The following is a 23098-nucleotide window of genomic DNA, read 5'->3' as shown; positions in this document are numbered from 1 at the left end:
ACCAACTCTTGAGTTTTAATGGACAAATCACTCCGCCCTTACTTAAGCAAGGTGGTGGTAAGCCAGTTCTCAGCACCAGGTTGAGGACCCTACCTATAATCTGGCAACCCTATCAGTGACCACTGAACCTGGATTTGAGTGTCTAAGAGGTACCCAGGAAAAGCACTCTGTGTGCCGACCTGGCGTGCACCACGGAAGACTGTAACATCACACCAGGGTTTGTCCTGCAGCTACTGAGGAGAAAACAATGCTGATCTTTGGCGACAATCTTCTTGTCTCTAGTCTCCCATTACCCCTTCAGCTTCTGGAACAGTCTTGCTTACCTCCAGTTTTCACCACGGTCCCTTGGGTTGCTCAAGAAACAAGTGATCCCTCCCTCTTTGCTTGGTTGGTCAAACTAAAACTCCTCAGCTTAGCATTTGAAGCCCTTTTTTCTCCCATCCCCACCAAGGATTTTATTTCTGGCCCCTCCGGGTGTGTTTAGAAAGCATTTGATGGATTCCAGCCCGGGAGCCGCTGCCTTTAAGACAAAAAGCAAAAAACAATCTTATTGAGGTATAATTATCATACAATCAAACTGTAAGTATGTAAAGTTTACAATTTGGTAAGTTTTTTATGTATGTATAACATCTGTGAAGCCATCACAATTAAGACAGGGAATATTTCCATCACCACACTAAATGTTCTTCCTCTTGCCCCAAACAACCACTGACCGGCTTTCTGTCACCATAGTTCCCATTTTCTTAGAATTTTCTGTCAGTGGAATTCTACAGGGGTGCCTGGCTGGCTCCGTCAGAAGAGCATGCGACTCTTGATCTTGGGGTTGTGGGTTCAAGCCCCCTGTTGGGGGTAGAGATCACTAAATAAAATAAACTTAAAAAAAAAATAAATGAAACCATACAACATGTTACCCTTTTGGGGGGGGTTTCCTTCTCTCACTTGATATATATATCTATGTAAATCAATATATCAGTATCTATCAATATTTTCGAGAGCCTTCTGGGCTCATTTTCACTTTTGGCCTATTATGAGTGATGCTGCTCTAAACATTCCTGTACAAGTCTTTGTGTGGGCCTGTTTTCATTTCTCTGGGGTTTAAACCTAGAAAGTGGCATTATCAGACTGTTTTCCCAAATGATTTTACCATTTTACATCCCCAACGGGAGAGTCCAACATTTCCAGTCTGAGCCACCCAGGAGCCCCTCAGTCTCTTGGCTTTAAAAGCCGTCTATTGGGGCGCCTGGGTGGCGCAATCGGTTAAGCGTCCGACTTCAGCCAGGTCACGATCTCGCGGTCCGTGAGTTCGAGCCCCGTGTCAGGCTCTGGGCTGATGGCTCAGAGCCTGGAGCCTGTTTCCGATTCTGTGTCTCCCTCTCTCTCTGCCCCTCCCCCGTTCATGCTCTGTCTCTCTCTGTCCCAAAAATAAATAAACGTTGAAAAAAAAATAAAAGCCGTCTATTTGCTGATAACACCCAGATTTCTGTCTCCAGCCATCACTCTCCCCTGAACTCCAGACTTGTCCAGGTTCGCCCAGGACAGTCCTGATTTCTGTGTTTTATTCGGACATAATTCTTAGCAGCGTTCCGGTGTGTGACTTTCCTGTCGTAGCTGTAACAAACGACCGCAAACTCAGTGGCTTAAGCAGCACAAATTTATTACCTCACAGTTCTGTGGGTCAGAAGTCTGACACGATACTCCACTGAGCTAAAATTAAGGTGTCCCAAAGGACTGCGTCCCTTTCTGGAGGCCCTAGGGGGATACCAGTTTCCTGGCTCATTCAGGGTGTTGGCTGAATTCAATTCCCCATGGTCGTGAGACTGTTTCCTTGCTGGCAGTCGGCTGAGGGCTATTCTCAGCTTCTAGGGGCCACCCTACCCCTTGGCTCGCGGGCACCTTTGTCGTCAAAGTCAGCAAAAATGAGCTAAGTCCTTCTCATGCCCCATTTCTTCTGCCTCTTGTTCCATTCTTGAGTGTCTGTGACCCACTCTTCCACTTGTAAGGACTCCTGTCATTAGATTGGCCCTCCCTGGATAGGCCATGATAACCTGTCCATCTCAACGTCCTTAACCTTAATCACATCTGCAAAGTCCCTTTTGCCATATAAGGTAGAGTCACAGGTTCTAGGGATAAGGGTGTGGATACCCTTGGGGGTGGGGGGATCATTATTCTGTCCATTGCAACCGGTTTGGACAGTTACATGGACAGCTTATGCTCCAGCCAACTGTCTATTTGACTTGTCTACTTCGGTATTTCATGTGCATTTCAAATTTAAACATGTCCAAAAGAGAACTTTTGATTCCTTCCCCACCAAAAGTCTTTTTTTTTTTAAGATTTTATTTTAGGGGTGCCTGGGTGGCTCAGTCAGTTAAGCAACTGACTCTTGATATCGGCTCAGGTCATGATCTTGAACCCCGAGACAGGCTCCACACTCAGCGTGCGTACGCTTGCTCCCTCTCAAAATAAATAAATAAACATTTAAAGATTTTATTTTGTTTGATATTTTTAATTTTGTCATGTTTATCTATTTTGAGAGAGAGAGAATGAGTGGGGAGGGGCAGAGGGTGAGGAGAGAGAAAGAACCTCAAGCATTGGGCTCCTTGCTGTCAGAACAGAGCCTGACTCAGGGCTTGAACTCATGAACTAGGAGATCGTGACCTGAACAGCAATCAAGAGTCAGACACTCAACCAACTGAGCCACCCAGGCACCCCTAAAGATTTTATTTTTAAGTAATCTCTACACCTAACATGGGGCTCAAACTTACTACCTGATATCAAGAGTCACATACTCTACCGACTGAGCCAGCCAGGGGCCCCATGCCCTACCAAAAGTCTGCCCTACGTCATCAAATGGCAACATTATCTACCTTGTTATTCAAATCAAAAGCGAAAAACCTAGGTACCGTCTTTGATTGCATCGTTTTCTTTTTTATTGTATTTATTTTTCTAATGTTTATGTTTATTTGAGAGAGTGACAGAGCACGGAAGGGGAGGGGCAAGAGAGCGAGGGAGACACAGAACCGGAAGCAGGCTCCGGGCTCGGAGCTGTCAGCACAGAGCCCGACACGTGGGGCTCGAACTCACCAGCCGTGAGATCATGAGTTGAGCCGAAGTCGAATGCTCAAGCAACTGAGCCACCCACGTGCCCTCGATTCCACCCTTTTGTTGCCTACATTCAATTGTTCAGCACATCCTGCTGGGTTCAACTCCAAAATTTGTCTTGAACCCATTCTGTCCTCTCCATCACAGCCTTGCGTCCCTCTAATCTATTATCCACGTAGCAAACAGAGGGATATATTTTTTTTATAAGTGTTTATTTATTTATTTTGAGAGAGAGAGAGTGTGTGCGCGTGTGCATGCACGAGTGGGGGAGGGACAGAGGGAGAGGGAGACCGAGAATCCCAAGCAGGCTCCACGGGGTCAGTGCAGGGCCCGACTTGGGGCTCAAACTCGCGCACCGTGAGATGGTGACCTGAGCTGATGTCAGGAGTCAGACCCTTGACTGACTGAGCCACCCAGGCATCCCCAGAGGGATATTTTAAAAAGAAAATCAGATTATATCGTTTGTGTACATAAAAACCTTCAATGGCCTCCAACTGCATTTAGAATAAAAGCCAACTGAGGGGCACCCGCGTGGCCCAGTTGGTTGAGCGTCCTCCTCCTGATTTTGGCTCCAGTCATGATCTCACGGTTTGCTTTGTGGGTTGGAGCCCCGCATCGGAGCCCGCTTGGGATCCTCTCTCTCCCTCTCTATGCCCCTCCCCTGCTCATGTACTCTCTCTCTTTCAACATAAATAAAACATAAAAAAAAAAAAAAGTATAAAATCTAACTTCTCATTATGGCCCCAACGGCCACATATCCGGCCCTCTGTCCAACCTCAGCTCTTAACGCTCTCGCTCACACAGCCCACTCAGGCCACGCTCACCTCTCCGCGGTTCGCCGGTCTTTTTCCACTACCACTTTAGCACCTTCTGTTCCCTCTGCCAGAATGCTCTTCCTTCAGGCCTCATCTCAAATGTCAGCTCTCAGAGCAGCCTTCCCTGAGTCTGTGATGCAACATTATTTCCCTGGCCCCCTCATAATTCTCTGATGAAGCTCCCTGTTTATCCCCTTCATAACATTACAATCTGTAATTACCTGACTTGCAGGTTACCTTTTTATGGCCTGTGACCCTTACTAGAAAGCCCCAGAGGGCAAGGACCTTGTCCGCCTTGCGTTACCGCTGTGGCCAGGGGGTCCGACGGCCGTTGCATCGACGTGTGGAAGTCAGTCTTCCTACTCTACCCCGCTGTTTGCTTACTTCCATTCTTTGCGATACCACATGGGCCTCCCCTTCCGCCGGTAACCTATCCTTGACTTACCTCCAACCTGTTCTTCACCCCCCAATGTCCTCTCCCTTCCTTCAAGACTCATTACTGGCTCCTCTCATCTATGATGATTCCTTTAATCATTGATTCGGTGGCTATACAGGGAGCCCCCTGGCAGTCTTATACACGGCTGCTACCACATTAATTTTTAAAAATCTTTTATTTACTTTTGAGAGGGAGAGAGACAGGGACAGAGCATGAGCAGGGGAGGGGCAGAGAGAGGGAGACACAGAATCGGAAGCAGGCTCCGGGCTCCGAGCTGTCGGCACAGAGCCCGACGCGGGGCTCGAACTCACGAACCACGAGATCATGACCTGAGCTGAAGTCGGACGTTTAACCAACCCAGTTTGGTGCACCCTGCCAGCCATAAAGCAGAAAAGCAGAACGCTCCCTTCACACCCCTGAGAAAATGAAAATAAGCTGGAAGTTTCTTTTAGGACAAAACTAGGGGGATTTACAAAAATGTATTTTTAGCAGTCTCTGCGTCCAGCAGGGGGCTCGTACTCATGATCTCGAGATCAAGAGTCACATGCTCTTCTGACTGAGCCAGCCAGGCGCCCGGCCCCCAAACTAGAGTTTTAAGAGTGGTCCCGAAATTAGAAAAATGAGGCATTCCTTTTCCCCACGTAACTTTATTGAAAAAGTCAACCCTATGGAAAAATACACAGAGGATATTAACATGATGTAAGTACCCTGAGGTTAGGATTTTAGATCGAGTAAAAAAAATAATTTCTTTTTGTAGATTTTACAGCTGAAAACAAAATTGTTCACCTCCAGGAAAACGAAGAGTAATAAATATGACGCCTCACTGTGGGGAAAGAATTTGCCACCCTCCAAACTGTAACAAACAGACTGGGCTACAGTTACAACTCACATTAGTAACAAATGACCACACATTTTTCTTTGGGAAATAAATGTAACAGGGTAAAATACTTTTTATTTAAATTTTTTTTAATGTTTATTTTTGAGACAGAGAGAGACAGAGCATGAGCGGGGGAGGGTCAGAGAGAGAGGGAGACACAGAATCCGAAACAGGCTCCGAGCTGTTGGCACGGAGCCCGACGCGGGGCTCGAACTCACGGACCGCGAGATCATGACCTGGGCCGAAGTCGGACGCTTAACCAATGGAGCCATCCAGGCGCCCCCCCCAAATACTTTCAACATACCAAAAGCCTGCGTGTGTGTGTGTGTGTGTTTATGCATGTGTAAATTAACAATTTTACTGTTTTTTAATGCATACATAGGCACTACTGGAAAGTACAGCTATAGAAACTTGACATGGAGTCCTTAAGGTGGAATAATCTGAAATGTGATTTTTAAAAAATCTAGTAGAGATGATTAGCCTGAAGCGTTTCTGTTCAGTTATATATGTATTTCTGATATGTGTGTCAAATGTTCTATTTGATCCTTTTTAGGCAACGGGGACATCTTGTGAGAATAACGTGACTAATTTATTTCCAGGGTAAGCTTGCAAGTTAAAGCAAGTTAAAAAGGTGGAGAATTCAGGCCCCTTCACCTGCACATGACTTCAACTGGAAGAAGCTTTTTTGGGGTATAATTAAGCGGTCACAGTAAAAACTGCCTTCTTGAAACAAGATTCCTGAAATTCCTCAGCTTGAGATACTTTAAATTAAAAAAAAATTTTTTTTAGTGTTTTTTTTTTTTTTAAGATTTATTTATTATTGAGAGACAGAGCATAAGCATGAGCATGGGAGGGGCAGAGAGAGGAGGAGACACAGAATCCGAAGCAGGCGCCGGGCTCCGAGCCATCAGCACAGAGCCCCACGCGGGGCTCAAACTCACAAACCGTGAGATCATGACCTGAGCCGAAGTCGGACGCTTAACCAATGGAGCCACCCAGGCGCCCATAAAAAATTTTTTTTGATGTTTATTTATTTTTGAGAGAGACAGAGAGAGAGCGCGAGCAGGGAAGGGGCAGAGAGAGAGGGAGACACAGAATCCGAAGCAGGCTCCGGGCTCTGAGCTGGCAGCACAGAGCCCGGCGTGGGGCTTGAACTCGTGAACTGCAAGATCATGACCTGGGCCGAAGTCGGATGCTCAAGCGATTGAGCCACCCGGGCGCCCCGAGATACTTCAAATTTAAATAGAGAAGGATGCTTCTACTACGGCAGTGATAATTTTTAAATGTTAAACGTTTTAATTTAGTTTCTGAGAAGGTGTCATTTGCGCTATAGCGTGTGCACTCCGGAGTCAGCAAGGATTAGGAGTTTCAGAGCAGCTATGTTGGGAAGTCTCGGGTCAAATGGAGCAAAGCTAGGCCAGTGTGGCTTAGTGCAAGCTGTGACCCTGCGGCTAAGCTCACGGTGTGGTATGTATCTGCTCAGCCACTCCAACTACACGTCGCTTTGAGGTCGCGGCGGTGCCATTTCTTTGGTGTCGTGTAAGTTGCACGTGTACATTGCACATTTCGCTACAGCCACGTTTTGTTATGAAATCGGGTGGAATGCTGCCACAAAACAGTCACGTTGGGAAACTTCCCCTGGCACAGGTGTTCACCAGGACATCAGATCGGATCTCGGAGGTGATACGCGGCTGAACCTTCTCATTTCCGAGAGCAGCAGACAGGAGGACCCGCTTGTCGCTCCACACACACGCAATTCCGAGGCTACCTCTTTTCTGTGATTGTAACACGCCTTCAGTCAGTGCCCTTCTTGCTCCATTCGGTTTTAAAGAGTTGGTTTCTTAGACTTCAGCTGTCTGGTTTTGAAGAACTTTTTAAATTCCCGTAATTCCTGGGGCTTCAAACTCTGATCCACCCCTGGGGTCAGCTGATAGCTCAGAGGAGACACAGTGTAACCGTTTTGGTAGAGACAGATTCTCTTGCAGAACTCAAAGGTGCCAAACATAACTCCAAAATACGGAACTATCTGTGTAAAAAGAAATGGAAAGCATGTTCAAATTTTAAGCGGAAAACAGTCAGTGCGTCTGCAGTCAACCTGACGCGATTCTCGGAATCAGGGAAGATGACAGAATGAAAGCTGGCGATGTATGCTGGTCTTGGTTGGAATCATTTAAGTGTCAGCTCGCGCAAGATCAGTCCGGAGTTCTTTGCCTTCTTCGGTGGTGGTGGTGGTGGGGAGGGTCATGAGCTACTTTGGGAATACGATGAACGCTTGGGATCCTCTCCCCAGAGAGATGCACGCGGGCACATTGTACGCTTTTTTGCAAACGATGTTAGGCTGGGGGGGGGGGGTTAGGTTCCCCTTAGGAGGCCATGAGCCCCCATGGGAGGAGCCTCTACACTCAGTGCTCAGCTGCTCGGGGGTGGGGTGTCAGATGCCCCAACGCCGCACAGGGTCCCCTCTCTCGGGGCTGACTGCCAGCCTCCACGCCTGGGTCTCGTGCGACCGTCGGCACAAGACAGGGTGTCTCCATACATCCTGTCGGGCAGCGGCAAGGGAACGGGCTAGAATTGGAAGAGGTGGGGAAGAAGAGACTGACCGCCCTTCTCACCTTTAGCAAGTTGGGTGTCAGTCCGTTCCAGAGCGCCAGGACCCCTCGGGCCTTGACTATCTGCCGGAAGCAGTCCACCGCTCCTGAGAAATGGACGTCCACTCCTCCACGGTGCGGAAGGCACGGGCTCTGAGCCTGGCGGGAAATCGAGAAGATGGGATGAGGTGACGCAGTCACCGGGAAATAAATGTTCTAGCCAGAGAAGCCGGCGTCTCCAGTCCGGGCCCCGGTTGCTATGCTCCTGGCCAAGAGGCTGGCCAAGAACGGCTGTCACAGGCCTCTTGGTCGATGGGCTCAGGATGAACATCAACACGCAGTAAAGTCACGACGCCCCGTTCACGTTTTCGCGGCTTGTTTTGCTCGGAAGGAAGCAACCGTTCAGGACAAAGGAAACGTCATACTTAACGTGGCTTCCCTACCTATGCCCTCTGGACGTGATTAACATTCTCCCAGGCCCTTAACCTTTAAATGCCTCCCTCCTCTGGCTCCCTGTCTTTTTTTTTTTTCTTTATGTTTATTTTTGAGAGAGAGAGAGAGAGAGAGGCCAGAATCCGAAGCGGTCAGCACAGAGCCCGATGCGGGGCTCGAACCCACGAGCCGTGAGGTTGTAACCTGAGCCGAAGTTGGACGCTCAACTGACTGAACCACCCAGGCGCCCCTCCGTCTCCCTGTCTTAACTGAGGCCTCCCTTGTGAAGCTCTCAGGTGTGGGCCGCTCATTTCTCCACGTCACAGATGTCCCCGGTTGAGGAGCAGATCCGTCTCGCCGTCCCCGGACCCTGACTCCTTGGCTCTAAGGCCACAAGTTCTCGGCAGGGGCTCGTGTCACTGAACCACACTCCTTGCTGCTGCTCCCGTCTCTTGACCTCCTGAAGGTCTGCCATGTTCACTGAAGACCGTGCCCCCTGGGGGCTCCCCCTCTTCCAGATTCAACACCATCTCAGGGAACTTCGGCATCCGTAAGACAACCCCTCCCGCACCCAGTTTCTGGACCTCGACTTCGGCGATCCTTACTTTTACACCACTTTTGGCCATGTTCACGGACTTCATCACTACTCCGAGGACTGTCCGGGCCGATCACCAAAATGCTCCCTCCCTGAAAGTCACATTTTTGTCCTTTAGTAAAACAGTTTCAGGGACCAGATGAAAGGACTTCTCAGTATACCATCTGCATACGCACGTGACAGCTCTGGGCCACCGTGAGGGGGACGGCCCCTTACAGCTGGCGTTCAGAAATGGTGTCAGGGTCACCCTGAGCGTCGCGCATACTTTGGTTTGTTTCTGAAATGTCTAGTTGAGGCTAGCATGGCATTCTCGTGAAGTGCAATCCAGATCTGCCAGGCGGGAGGGGCGCCCCGCTGGCTCGGCCAGAAGAGCACGTGCCTCTTGATCTCAGGGTCATGAGTTCGAGCCCCACCTTGGCTGTAGGGATTACTTAAAAATAAATAAGCAAATAAATAAACACACAACAAAAACGATCTTCCACGCGGGCGAGGCAATAGAGTCTCACAGTCAGAAGAGCAGAATCTCTGGAGTCAGACAAGTCAGGTTCTATCCTGGCTGCCTCACCTGCTGGCCATGTGACCCTGGGCACTTACCTAGCCCCCCTGAGCCTTGGTTTCCTTATTCATAGTACCCACTTCATGGGACTTTCGTGAGAATTAAACGAGGGGTGCATGGAAGGCACTCAGCAGCGTCCTGCACATGGGAAGGGTCAATAAATATGGGCCAGCGTTGCTATTTCCTATTACATAGAAAGTTCGCTTCAGGGCGCCTGGGTGGCTCAGTGGGCTAAGCGTCTGACTCTCGCTTTCGCTCAGGTCATGATCTCACGGTTCACGGGTTTGAGCCCTGTGTTGGGCTTTGTGCTGTCAGCGCGGAGCTTGCTTTGGGTGCTCTCTCTCTCTCCCTCTCTCCCTCTCAGCCTGTCTCTGCCCCTCCCCCACTCATGCTGCCTCTCTCTCTCTCAAAAATAAATAAACATTAAAAAAAGAAAAAAACGTTCTCTTAAGGAAAAAAGACAACAACTCCTTCCTCCGTAGAGCTTCGTGTGACCATCAGCACCGTCAGGACACAGAAGTGCCCCTCTGCCCCCGCGATGCTCTTACGCTGCCCCTTTCCCGTCAGGGCCTCCCCGATTCCCAGTCCTGGGCGGCCGCCGATCTTTTCTCTGGCCTTCTAGTTTTGCCTTTTGAGCATGTCACATACATGGAAGCGTACAGCCGGTCACCTTTCGAGACGGGCTTCTTCCACTGGCCCTGAGGCTTCTGCGATTCATCCCTGTTCTGGTGTTCCTCGGTAATTTGTTCTTTTTATTGCTGAGTCGTGTTCCGTTGGGCGGCCCCACCACAGGGTTTACCCACTCGTCTGTTAACGGACGTCCCTTTCCCTTTTCATTTGTACTTTTTTTGCAAGTTTATTTTGTATGAGAGAGAGAGGGAGAGAGAGAGCACGCGCAGAGGAGGGCAAACACAGGGACAGAGATTCCCAAGCAGACTTTGCACCATCAGTGTGAACCCTGATGCGGGGTTTGAACCCATGACCTCACGTGGTATCATGAAGCGTGATATGACCTGAGCCAAACTCTAGAGTCGGACACTTAACCGACCGAGCCACCCAGGCGCCCCTTATTTCTTTTGTTATTTGTCTGTTCCTCTCAACTAGAATTTTGGTTCTGGGGCAAAGGGGATTTTTGCCTGTTTGGTTCACTATGGTATCTTCTGTATCCTTGACACAGAGCAAATGTTCAACAAATATTTGAATAAATGAATATATTCACTTAGGGCCTCCTCACTGCCAAATTCAGTAGGATTTTTAAAAATATCTTTTTAAGTTTATTTTGAGAGAGAGAGAGAGAGAAAGAGAGAGGGAGGGAGGGTGAGCTGGGGAAGGGCAGAGAGAAAATCCTAAGCAGGTTCCTCGAAGCGTGGAGCTCAAGAACCATGAGATCATGACCTGAGCTGAAACCAAGAGTCAAACACTTAACTGACTGAGCCACCCGGGCACCCTTGGTATTTTCTTATTGGATTTTGGAGCAGTATTTGGCATTAATAACCAGTAACGTTTTGCCCTCCTCAATTTATACGACTTCTCTAGGAAATTCTACCATAGCCATGGCTTTAAACACCATCTAGAGCTAGATGACTTTCAAATCTTTCTCTTTGGCCCTGACCTCCCACCCTGAGCTCCCAAACCAAGCACTCAGCTGCCTACTGGACATCTCCACCTGGACAGCACACAGGTTTTCAAAACTTCACACTCCTAGAACCCATTATTGACTTTCACCTTGACCACATGAAATTTATTCTTTCTTTTTTTAAGTTTATTTATTTATTTTGACAGAGAGAGAGAGAGAGTGGTTGAGCACAGGGGAGGGGCAGAGAGAGAGGGAGAGAGAACATTCTAAGCAGGCTCCACACACCGTCAGGGCAGAGCCCAACATGGGGCTTGATTTTCACCAACCGTGAGATCATGACCTGAGCCAAAATCAACAGTTGGATGCTTAACTGACTGAGCCACCCAGGTGCCCCATGAAATTTATTCTCTCTTCTGTATTTCTTTTTAATTAATTAATTAATTTTGAGAGACAGAGAGAGAGAAAACGCATGCGTAAGTTGGGGAGGGGCAGAGAAAGAGGGAGAGACAGAATCCCAAGCAGGGTCTGCACTCTCACCACAAAGCCCGATGTGGGGCTCGATCTCACGAACTGTGAGTTCATGACCTGAGCCGAACTCAAGAGTCCGACACTCAACTGCCTGAACCACTCGGCCACTCTTGTATTTCTTTTTTGTTTGTTTAAATTTATTTTTGAGAGAGAGAGAGAGAGAGAGAGAGAGAGAGAAAACAAGCATGCTAGTGGGGGAGGGGCAGAGAGGGAGAGAGGGAGACAGAGGATCCAAAGCAGGCTCCTTAGAATGACGTACAAGGCCCTTAAATAACAATTTTCCTGGCATTAAAAGCATCATTCACCCCCTGCACTCTTAGCAATATTTCTGTGCTTCCATTAGCGCTCATTATCCCCTCTGAAGACTTTTCATTTATTCAGATGCTTATTTCATACCCACTAGGTGCCAGGTGCTGAGGATACAGCAGTGAACAAACAGATGAAAGTCCCTGTTCCCACAGAGCTGAAATCCTAGTTGGGGGAGAGGAATAGACAAAGAAGGTAAATAATTATACCAAATATTAAAAGGCACGGGATGCTCTGAAGAAAATAGGGGCAGGGAAAAGATACAGGGAGTGCCTAGAGGGTGTTGAAGTCTTATTTGGGTGGTCAAGGGAGACTCACCAAGCAAGACCTTTGAGGAAAGATCTGAAAGACTTGAATTGTGCAGCTATCTGCAAAGGCCCTGGGGCAGGAGCATGCCTAGGGCGTTAGAGAGACAAAAAGGAGGCCAATGTGGTGAGAATGGAAGGAACAAGACAGTAACAATGGCTGGTAGGCCATCGTAAGTATTTTGGCTTTTACTGAGTGAGAATGGGAGTCGCTGGGGGGGGTTCTCAATAGGAGAGTGACATAAAAATGTTTATTTTGAGAGGGGGGGCGGGAAAGGGCTAGAGACAGGGGGAGAGAATCCCAAGCAGGCTCCACACCGTCAATGCAGAGCCCGACGTGGGACCCGATCCCACGAACTGTGAGATCATGACCTGAGCCGAAACCAAGAGCTGGCCACACAGGTCTGGAGCTCAGGAGAGAGGGTCAGGGCTGGAGATAGAATTTGGGAGTCCTCAACACCTGGATGGTATTTAAAGCCAGGAGACCGGGGGGCGCCTGGGTGGCGCAGTTGGTTAAGCGTCCGACTTCAGCCAGGTCATGATCTCGCGGTCCGGGAGTTCGAGCCCCGCGTCGGGCTCTGGGCTGACGGCTCAGAGCCTGGAGCCTGTTTCCGATTCTGTGTCTCCCTCTCTCTCTGCCCCTCCCCCGTTCACGCTCTGTCTCTCTCTGTCCCAAAAATAAATAAACGTTGGAAAAAAAAAATAAATAAATAAAGCCAGGAGACCGGATGAGATCACTTAGGGCCCGAGTCCGGGGATACCCCCGCATTTAGAAGTCACACAAAGAAGACCGAGAAGGGGCTGTCGGTGTTGAGAAGGGACAGCAGGCCAGGGTGGTGTCTCAGAAGCCAAGTGCAGGCAGTGAGCGAATCAGAGGGAGCCGAGAAGATGAGGTCTGAGTACCGACCGCTGGGTTTAGAGACACAGAGGTCACTGCTTGCCTTAAGAAAAGAAGTTTCTGTTGGGTGGTAAGGGCCAAAGTCTGGTGAGCATCATTCAAGAGAGATGGGAAGAGAAAGACTGGAGACAGTGAATACAAACAACTCTTTCGCATGTCCGTTTTTCGGAGGGGGCTGTGCACTCCGTAGGGACTGGCCTTGTTCAGTTCTGTATCACATGGCCGGGGCTCGGTGAACGGTTTGCTGACCAAATGCCTGAAATGCTCAGGACGGGAGTGGTCTGGAGTTTTTAAAACGTTTTGCAACACTGTGTAGATAGTTCTATTTTGCTAAGCACACCCGTCGCCCATAATAATAGTCGTAGTCCTATTACTAATCCACAGGCATTTGTTGACCGCGTATGCACCTGTTCCAGGTGAGGAAACTGAGGCCCGGGGACAGGTTCAGTGATTTGATCAAGGTCACACGGCTAGTCAATAAGACATTTTATTCTGTTTTCTGTTCGTTCGTTGTTTCGTGTTCTTCCCCCCGGAGACCGTAATTCCTGATGGCTGAGACCGCGTCTTACTCTCCTCTTTCCGCCATCCTCCATAAATCTCCATAGAATGTACGAGCAAATTACAGCCAGAGAAGCAACGCTCAAACTCAAGTTTAATCACTGAAACAAACTACCAAGAAGCTCAGGCCTCGGGGACTGTAGATTTCTGTTGTCTCTGACCACAAAGCCTGGCCCTGTCTTGTTCTCCTTCTGGTTCCCAGATCTTCATTACTCTGGGCCCCGATAACCCCGAATCCCCAAACCACAGACTCAGATCTGAAAGGGACTTTAAGATATTCTAGTCCAACGGAGGCGCCCGGCTGGCTCATTCAGTGGAACGTGTGACTCTTGATCTTGGGGTTGTGAGTTGGAGCCCCACCTTGGGTATAGAGATGACTTAAAAATAAAATCTTCAGAAAATGATATTCCGGGGCGCCAGGGTGGCTCGATTGGTTAAGCGTCTGACTCCTGATCTTGGCTCACGTCATGATCTCGCGGTTCGTGAGATCGAGCCCCGCATCGGGCTCTGCGCTGTCAATGCTTGGGATTCTCTCTCCCCCCTCTCTCTGCCCTCCCCAAATAAATAAACTTAAAAAAAAAATGATATTCCTCTCCAATGACTTCATTTGACAGATGAAAACTCAAGATCTTGAACGGAAGAGTGACCAGGACGAAAGCCAGGTGTTCTGCCTCCTGGGTCACTGCGGCCTGCCCTCCAGGACCTGCTTCCCAGGGACTCCCTGACCTTGGCCTCTAAGTTCCAAGACATGGGGGCACCTGGGCGGCTCAGTCGGCTAAGCGTCCGACTTCGGCTCAGGTCATGATCTCGTGGCTTGTGGGTTTGAGCCCCGCATCAGGCTCGAAGCTGTCTCGTGGAGCCCGCTTTGGATCCTCTGTCCCCCTCTCTCTGCCCCTGCCCTGCTCGCGCTCTCTCTCAAAAATAAATAAAGCATTAAGTTCCAAGACATAAAATGACAACGTGTGCTGCACCCAACATGTACCTCACTTGTGTCCCTGCAGGACACCCCACCCCGCTCCTTGTCGCAACCCCCCTGGCGATGGCAGCAGTCCTCTATATCATTAGACTTTAGCCTCTCTCGTGAACCCCCACCACAAGGGCATATAATACACAATACAGAAAAACGTCACTAATTCCAACGTGTGTGTGTGGCGGGCGGCGGGGGGAGTGGGGGGGTTCGTTTAAATTAGTGACACCTAAATTACGCAATTTTAGAAGGATATTCTGTTTTATTATATATGACTGAAAGTAGGTTAACGAAGGACAGCCTAGTAGAGAAACTTTCCGGGCCCTACAATTGCAGACAGCTGAGCCGTTTGGGGAAGTCCAAGTGGGGCACAAAGGTCACGTGCATGGGTCTTACCGTCACACAGACCTGGATTCCAACCCTTCTCTCTGTCAGTCACCAGCTGTGTGATCGCAAGCAAGTTCCTTAATTTCTCTGAACTTCAGTTTCCTCATTTCAAAAACGGGATTTATTTATTTTTTTTAAGTTTATTTGGGGGGAGACAGAGAGAGTGTGAGTGTGAGCAGGGGAGGGGCAGAGAGAGAGGGAGAATCCCAAGCAGTCTTTGCGCTGTCAACGCGGAACCCAACATGGGGCTCGAATCCACAAGACTTGTGGGATCATGACCTGAGCCGAGATCAAGAGCCAGGCACTTAACGGACTGCGCCACCCGGGCGCTCTATGCTATTTATATTATTATTTTCCTTACCGAGTCCTGGGTTGTTAGTATAATTTGAATGCCATGCAAATTAATAAGGTTCCATAGTCCTTCATTTTATATGAGACATCGTTGTCTCTTTCCTCATTAATCCAGCTTGATCAACTTTTTAAAAAAGATTTTATTGTTTTTTAAAGTTTATTTATTTATTTTGAGAGAGAGAGAGAGAGAGTGAGTCAGTCCCAGGCAGGTTCCACACTGCCAGAAAAGAGCCCCATGAGGGGCTTGAACCCACAGATCATGAGATTGTGACACGAGCTGAAGTCTGATGCTTAACCGACTGAGCCACCCAGGCGCCCCAGAGATTTTAAGTAATCTCTACATCCAACGTCGCTGGGGCACCTGGGTGGCCCCGTTGGTGGAGCGTCCGACTTCAGCTCAGGTCACGATCTCATAGTTCATGAGTTCAGGCCCCACACTGGGCTCTGTGCTGTCAGGGAAGAGCCTGCTTCGGGTCCCCTGTCTCCCTGTCTCTCCATCCCTCCCCCGCTTGTGCTCTCTTTCTCTCTCAAAAATAAACGTTAAAAAAAAAAAAAAGGACTCTTGCTAGGTACTAAAAGACTCCTTTCCCCGGGGGTGCCTGGGTGGCTTAGTCGGTTGAGCATCTGACTCCTGATTTCGGCTCAGGTCAAGATCTCACAGGTTCGTGAGGCTGAGCCCCGCAGTGGGCTCTGGGCTGACAGCACGGAGCCTGCTTGGGATTCTGTCTGTCCCTCCCCCACTTGTGCTCTCTCTCAAAATAAATAAATGAACTTAATTAAAAAAATTGTAAATTCCCTAATTGGAACTGTTTCCCAGCTCCTTCTTCCCTCTCTCTCTTCTTTTCTTAAACTTTACCTCTCTCTTTTTTTTTTTTTTGAGGATTTAAAAAAAATATATTTATTTATTTAAGTAATCTCTACGCCCAGTGTGGGACTTGAACTCACAACCCTGAGATCAAGAGTCATATGCTGTGGGGGCGCCTGGGTGGTTCCGTCGGTTGAGCGTCCGCCTTCGGCTCAGGTCATGATCTCGTGGTCCGTGAGTTCAAGCCCTGCGTCGGGCTCTGTACTGACAGCTCAGAGCCTGGAGCCTGTTCCAGATTCTGTGTCTCCCCCTCTCTCTGACCCTCCCCCGTTCATGCTCTGTCTCTCTCTCTCTCTCTGTCAAAAATAAATAAACATTAAAAAAATTAAAAAAAAAAAAAAGAGTCGTATACTCTCCTGACTGAGCCAGCCAGGCACCCCTACCTGTCTTTTTAAAAAACGTTGGGGGCGCCTGGGTGGCTCAGTTGGTTAAGCATCCGACTCTTGATTTAGACTCAGCTCATGATCTCATGGTCATGGGATCAAGTCCTGAGTCGGGCTCAGTGCTGAGCATGGAGCCTGCTTGGGATTCTCTCTCTCTCTCTCTCTCTCTCTCTCTCTCTGTCTCAAAAATAAATAAACATTAAAAAAAACCCACAACCTTGTATTGTAGAGGTGCCTGGCTGGCTCAGTCAGTGAGCATATGGGATCTTGATTTCAGGGTGAGGAGTTGAAGCCCCATGTTGGGCCTCGAGCTTACTTAAACACACACACACACACACACACACACACACACACACACACACACACATCTCTGTCACTGTTCAGGCTGCTGCTTTCGCCTGCAGAGACCTCCCCCTCCCCCCCTTTACTGCCAGGTAAACTCCCGGTGACCCTTCAGGACCCAGCTGAAATGCCTCCTCTCCGGCACCTTCCCAGGTGCCAACCCACCTCCCTCACCTCCCCCTCCAATATATGACCCTCTGGAGACTAAAAAGATCAGTGCTTGCAGGAGTTTGGGGGGGTGGCAATGAATAGGCAGAGCCCAGAGGATTTTTAGGGTAGTGCAAATACTCTGGATACTATAACGATACATCATTATACATTTGTCCAAACCCATAGGATGTACAGCAGCAAGAGTGAACCCTAAGGTAAAGTCCAAACTTTGGGTGATTATGATGTCCCCGCAGAGTTCCATCGATTGTAACAAGTGTATCATTCGGGTGGGGGTGGTGAGAATGGGAGAGACGGGCATGTGTGGGGGCCGGGGACGTGTGGGAAATCTCTGTACCTTTCTTTCAACTTTGCTCTGAACCTAAGGCTGCTCTAAAAAAATAAATTCTTGGTTTAAAAAAAACAATATTTAAATGAGGTGCCTGGGTGGCTCAGTCAGTTGAGCGGCCCGACTCTTGATTTCAGCTCAGATCGTGATCCCTGGGTCGTGGCATCGAGCCCCGTGTCGGACTCTGCACTGAGCGTGGGGTCTGCTTAAGATTCTCACTCTCTCTCTTGGGGCGCCTGGGTGGCTCAGTCGGTTGAGCGTCCGACTTCGGCTCAGGTCATGATCTCGCGGTTGGTGAGTTCAAGCCCCGCGTCGGGCTCTGTACTGACAGATCAGAGCCCGGAACCTGCTTCAGATTCTGTGTCTCCCTCTCTCTCTGACGCTCCCCCATTCATGCTCTGTCTCTCTCTGTCTCAAAAATAAATGTTAAAAAAAAAAAAAACTAAAAAAAAAAAAAAGATTCTCACTCTCCCTCTGCCTCTCGCCTCTGCTCACGCACACACACTCTCTCTCTCAAATAAAATTAAAAAAAATTATAAAAAAGAGGGGTGCCTGGGTGGCTCATTCGGTTAAGCGTCCAACTCTTGATTTCGGTTCAGGTCATGATGTCACGGTTTGTGAGTCTGAGCCCCACGTGGGGCTCTGTGCTAACAGTGTGGAGCCTGCCTGGGATTCTCTCTCTCTCTCTCTCTCTCTCTCTCTCTCTCTCGCTCTCGCTCTCGCTCTCGCTCTCTCTGCCCCTCCCCCACGTGTGTGAGGGCCCTCTCTGTCTCTCTCTCTCTCTCAAAAATAAATCAACTTTTAAAAAACTATAAAAAAAGAGTACATAAAAGGAGGGACAAAAGAAAGAAAAGAAAAAAAGAAGAAGGGTCTTGTACTTGGAGCAAACGGGAGCTCAGAACCTTTGGCCTGTTACTGGAAACAGCTTTTATCTTCCGTGGACACGTTAAGACACGACCTGAAGACCAAGCCATCCCGTCCCCACACCCACTGCAGAAGGCAGTCGTGGTAGGAAGCTTTTGTCTTCTGGCCCGTCTCCAATAACCGAGCGACAAAAGAAGCCCACTGTATGGGCGTAAAAGGACCTTCATGGTCCTGTGAACCACGTGGCCCAGGTTGCTCTTGGCAGACCTTGACCCCCAAGGGCCGTCCACATACGGCTGGGGAGCGCCCGGCTCTGCCGTGGGGAGGTCCGCACAGTGGGTGTGGGCAGCTGGCCTCATCACGGCCGCCGACAAGCTACCCTCCACCCCTACCCGCACTCCTCACCTCTCAGCAGACCAGGGGGGCCACTAGCAGTCCAGAAAGCCCGAGGTAACGGGAATGGCGGGGAAGCAGGCAAAGGGGACCGCAGGTTAGTAGTGCGCTTGGCAAGAGAGAAGAGAAACCGTGAGTTCCTGGGTGTGGGGTCGGGAGGTGGGGGTGGGGAAACCAGAGGTGCGGCTGGGTCCGACTCGCGGGGACTCGAGGAAGCGACTGAGATGTAGGGGAGTGGAGCCGGCTGAGGCCTTGGGAGCAGCTCCCGGAGCAGCAGTGGCCCCGAAGAGCCAAATTTAGCGTCACCCCGATGGGGCTGAGGGGAAAGATCAAGAAAGCAGTTTTTCGGAGGGCTGGGAGTATACAGATTTGTGCCGTGCTGGCGCACGGTGGCCTCTAGGTAAATGCCTGTCAAGCTCACCCAACCCGATGAATCATTAACCCTCCTACTGTCCCCGCTCCCCATTCTCTCTCGAGATCGAGGGTCCTTTCCTTTGAGGTTTTGTGAGGCTAGCCGGCCCTTTTGTGTGTGTATGACAATCACAGAGCACACGGAAACACACCTGGACAGGCTTTTATAGTTCGAATCGGGCCTCCAACGCCACGCATAGATTCTGAAGAGATGCTTCAAGAACAATAACAAATAGCACCTCAGTTTTATTGAGGATCTGTCGCGTGCCCGGCTCTGTATCTGCATTAACCCAATTCTGTGTTCTCTGCGGGTGTATGAGTCAGGCACTACGCTTATCCCCATGTTTTACGGACGAGGAAGACGAGGCTCAGAGAGGCTGCACGCCTTACGCAAGTTCACAGAGGGGTAAGGGGCAGGGCCGGCATCCAGACCCCACGCTCGGAATTTTTTTTTTTTTAATTTTAATATTTGAGAGAGAGAGAGAGAGTGCGTGAGCAGGGGAGGGGCGGAGAGAGGGGGAGACGGAGGACCCCAAGCGAGCTCTGTGCTGACAGCAGACAGCCCAATGCGGGGCTCGAACTCTCAGACCACGAGGTCACGCCCTGAGCCGACGTCAGGTGCTTAACTGACTGAGCCACCCAGGTGCCCCCCAAAGCCCATACTCTTGACCACTGAGCGAGTCTGCCCATTACGGCTTTAAGAGGAACGTAGCTGTCAAAGCCAAACAAGCAACAGCTCCGTGGGGGGAGGGGGTGACCACCAGGGGTGTGTGCGTTTCCCAGCTGGCTGGAGGCCAGCAGAGGGGTCAGCAAGCTGTGGTCTTGGTCTCCTCCTGACAGCAGGGGCTGCGGTCTTTCCTGGCTGAGAGCAGGCCTTCTCTGGGACCTCTCTTTCTCTCTCTCCCCTACCTCCTTCTTCACCCCTGCTGTGGAGATGGGGACCTCGCTCTCTCCCCTACCTCCTTCTTCACCCCTTTTGTGGGGGGGGGGGGCGGTCAGCGCCTATCAGAGCTGCTGTTACTGTTGAGCTGGAGCTCAGAGAAGCCTGCTTAGCGCAGGGCGGCCATTTTGATTCCCAGAGTAAGCCAGCTCAGGTCAGAGGAACAGGGCAGAGTGATTTTACAGGAGTGGAATTAGGCAGGCCCCTCCCTACTGCCTCCTCGCCTGCCTCTAGGGCCAGCCTTGTTTCCATGACCAACAACTGCCATCCCTAAAGTATTTAGGGCACTCTACACCTTTTGGGAAAACCCAGGGGAGAGTTCTCCTTCCCCTACACTGGCACAACGATGCTCAACCAAAGCCATCTTGCCTAAGGGATGTCCGGACATCCACCTGGATCCGAAAAGTGTCTTCTTCTTTCCTTTTGGCAGACTGCCAAGGTAATGCTACTGACTTAGGCAGAAGTTACTCCCCAAAGGGGCCAGACCCCAGAGTAAGCCGGCAGACAGCCAGGAGCGGAAAATGGCCAGGGCAAGGGAACGGAAAGAAACGGACAGATTACCTGGTGTCTAGGCACAAGCGCCCCGTACTCCGTCCTGGAAGATAGAACAGGGCCGGAGGAAGGAGAGGCCTGCGTTCAATCTCAGCCCCACCACTTGCTGGCTGTGTGACTGTTGGGCAAGTAACTTAACCTCTCTGCGCCGCCTTTCCTCAGCTAGAAAACAGGACCAGTACCGGCACTTATTTCAAAGGGTTGATAAGGAGGATGGAGTGGGATAATAAACTGCCTCGTCCCTGCTGCATGATCAATAAATGGTAGTTCTTATCAGATTATAATTTATTAATCCCAGGCAAGACTCTCCTTTCATTCCCTCCTCCTGACCTACTTTTGTCCCCACCCTTGCCCCTGACAAAAGCCTCCCCCGTCACAAGAGAGCACAGATTGAGACCCCCCCCCCCCCCCCCCGTTCGTTCACCTTGGGCCACAGTTACTGAAATCAACAAACTAACAAACACAAATTCTCCGACGCTGGCCTTTCAGCATATTCACCTGTCTTCAGATGGGACCAGCTGGGGAGGGACGGGCACAGGACTTGGAGCTCACCCCATGGCAGCTAAGGCTCAGTTCTGTGCTCACGGGCAGTGAGATCTCATAAGCCGGCCCTGAACTTCATTCATTTTTCAGCAAGTATCGAGTGCCTGCCACATGAGGCCACATGCGGTGGGGACACACAAATGTGTGAGCCCTACTTCCCGAAGGCAAAGAGCTTGCAGTCTCGAGGGGATGGGGGGGCTCGTGACACGGAAGGTTATAACACAAGGAAGCGGGTGACTTCGAGCCAGGAGAGAGCCATAAGGAGAGTTGAGCTATGGGGCATTCCGAAGGGGGAGACGCCCGCTGTGAGGTGACAGAAGGCTTGAGGAGGTGGCCCTGATAGGGGGGAGGCGGAGACACAGACGTGGGAGGAGGTGGGGCATGTAGAGAAACGCTAAGGAAATTCAACTGGCTGGCTCAGAGGGCACATACAGACTAACGGCGTCATTTAAAAGGGATTACTTGGGGGGGGGACGCCTGGGTGGCTCAGTGGGTTGAGCGTCTGACTTGGGCTCAGGTCATGACCTCATGGTTCGTGGGTTTGAGCCTGGTATCAGGCTCTCTGCTGTCAGCACAGAGCCTGTTTGGAATTCTCTGTCTCCCTCTCCCTCTCTCTGACCCTCCCTTGCTTGATCGCACTCTCGCTCAAAAATAAACATTAAAAAAACGGGGGGGGGTGTTACCCACTAAGCTCTTGAAACAAATAAGTATGCCCTCAGGGGTGGGGTGGGGGTGAAAATGAAAACATAGTATCTGCAATTGTTTCTTTTTAATGTTTATTCTTGAGAGAGGGCGAGAGAAAGAGCGTGAGCAGGGGTGGGACAGAGAGAGAGAGAGAGAGAGAGAGAGAGAGAGAGAGAGAGACACAGAATCTGAAGCAGGCCCCAGGCTCTGAGCCATCAGCACAGAACCCGACGTGGGGCTTGAACTCACGAACCGTGAGATCATGACCTGAGCCGAAGTCGGACGCTTAACCGACTGAGCCACCCAAGCAACCTTGGCTTCCAGTGCTTTCCAATCTGCAGTTGTTGGTAAAGCACATTGTTAGTGAACTCTGCCTCTCCTGCCCCACAATCCCCTCCTCGTGGTGGTCTGGAACACCCTCATTGTGAGGTGAAACACCTCAGTTGAGCCTTCAAGAGGCAGGTAGATGGTCCAGGCAGAGGTGACAGGAATGTGAAATACATTTATTCATTCTCTAGGGGGCCCGGGGGGCGGGGACTAAGATCATTCTGACGGAACTGGAGGCTTGAATAGAGCAGAGGTTATAAAAAGGCAGGGCTTATTTAGCCCACGCAAGATTCAACAGTTTTTATTTGCCAACATTGGAACACTGGGAGATTCTGACATAAAAATCTGGAGTGTAGCCTCCCCTGAAAAACTGGGCCCACGTTTCAAAATGGCATCCAACCCTTGGAGAAGGGGAACTCGCCTTGGCCTCCACTGGCTTCCTTTATTTCCTCCCGCGACCCGTATTGGGATGCTAATCACGTTTTGTGAGCACAGAACCAGTTAGCTCTCCAAAATGCTTCGCAAGCCAAAAAGACTGTGATGGCTCAGAAAGCCTTTGAAAGCCGTCTTTAGTGGGTGAGTGTCTGTTATCTGGGTTTCCCTGCGTCGGTTTTTTTTTTTTTTTTTTCCTCCATATTACTTCCAAGTTGCTGCTGGCATTTGATTTTGCAACTCCGAATATAGGACCTCTGTGCAATGCGGTGGCAAAGTGGGTACAGGCAGCAGGCCAGGCCAAGGGGCTCAACTTCAGCTTGTGTTCTCTACGGGCAATAAAGAAGGACAGAACACAGGCAGATCTTAAGGAAATGGGGCTGGCGGGAGCCAGGGGCTGGGCTGGGCTTGAGGGACTGAAGAAGTACTGACCCTGGAGACAAGCTACCTCTACCTGGTCTTTTTTTGAGGGGAGGAGGTGCGCAAGTGAGCCAGGGGCAGAGAGAGAGAGAGAGAGAGAGAGAGGGAGAGAGAGAGGGGGAGAGGGAAGTAGGGCTTGTGGTTTTTTTTTTTTTTTTTTACTCAAAGCGGG

General features: G+C 50.0%; 1 protein-coding gene across 3 annotated transcripts in view; it reads right to left on the bottom strand.

The window, feature by feature from the left end:
• Window positions 1-5282: 5282 nt before the first annotated feature.
• Window positions 5283-23098, bottom strand: part of SLC25A43 (solute carrier family 25 member 43) — a 34314-nt gene continuing 16498 nt past the window's right edge. Inside the window, exons 4-6 of one of the 3 annotated variants that reach the window (XM_053201603.1) lie at window positions 8853-8934; window positions 7840-7974; window positions 7073-7253 (exon numbers count right to left, since the gene is read on the bottom strand). In XM_053201603.1, the coding sequence (XP_053057578.1) occupies window positions 7216-7253; window positions 7840-7974; window positions 8853-8934 (255 nt within the window). In that variant the 3' untranslated portion in view covers window positions 7073-7215. Of the gene's footprint in view, window positions 7254-7839; window positions 7975-8852; window positions 8935-22407; window positions 22836-23098 lie in introns of those variants that run through there. The other 2 variants (XM_053201602.1, XM_053201604.1) reach the window with 2 other exon arrangements.

The sequence above is a fragment of the Acinonyx jubatus genome, chromosome X (genome assembly GCF_027475565.1).
Source record: "Acinonyx jubatus isolate Ajub_Pintada_27869175 chromosome X, VMU_Ajub_asm_v1.0, whole genome shotgun sequence".
Classification (NCBI taxonomy): Eukaryota; Metazoa; Chordata; class Mammalia; order Carnivora; family Felidae; genus Acinonyx; species Acinonyx jubatus.
The sequence above is the reverse complement of the archived record's forward strand: the minus strand, read 5'-3'. Positions and strand labels throughout refer to the sequence as shown.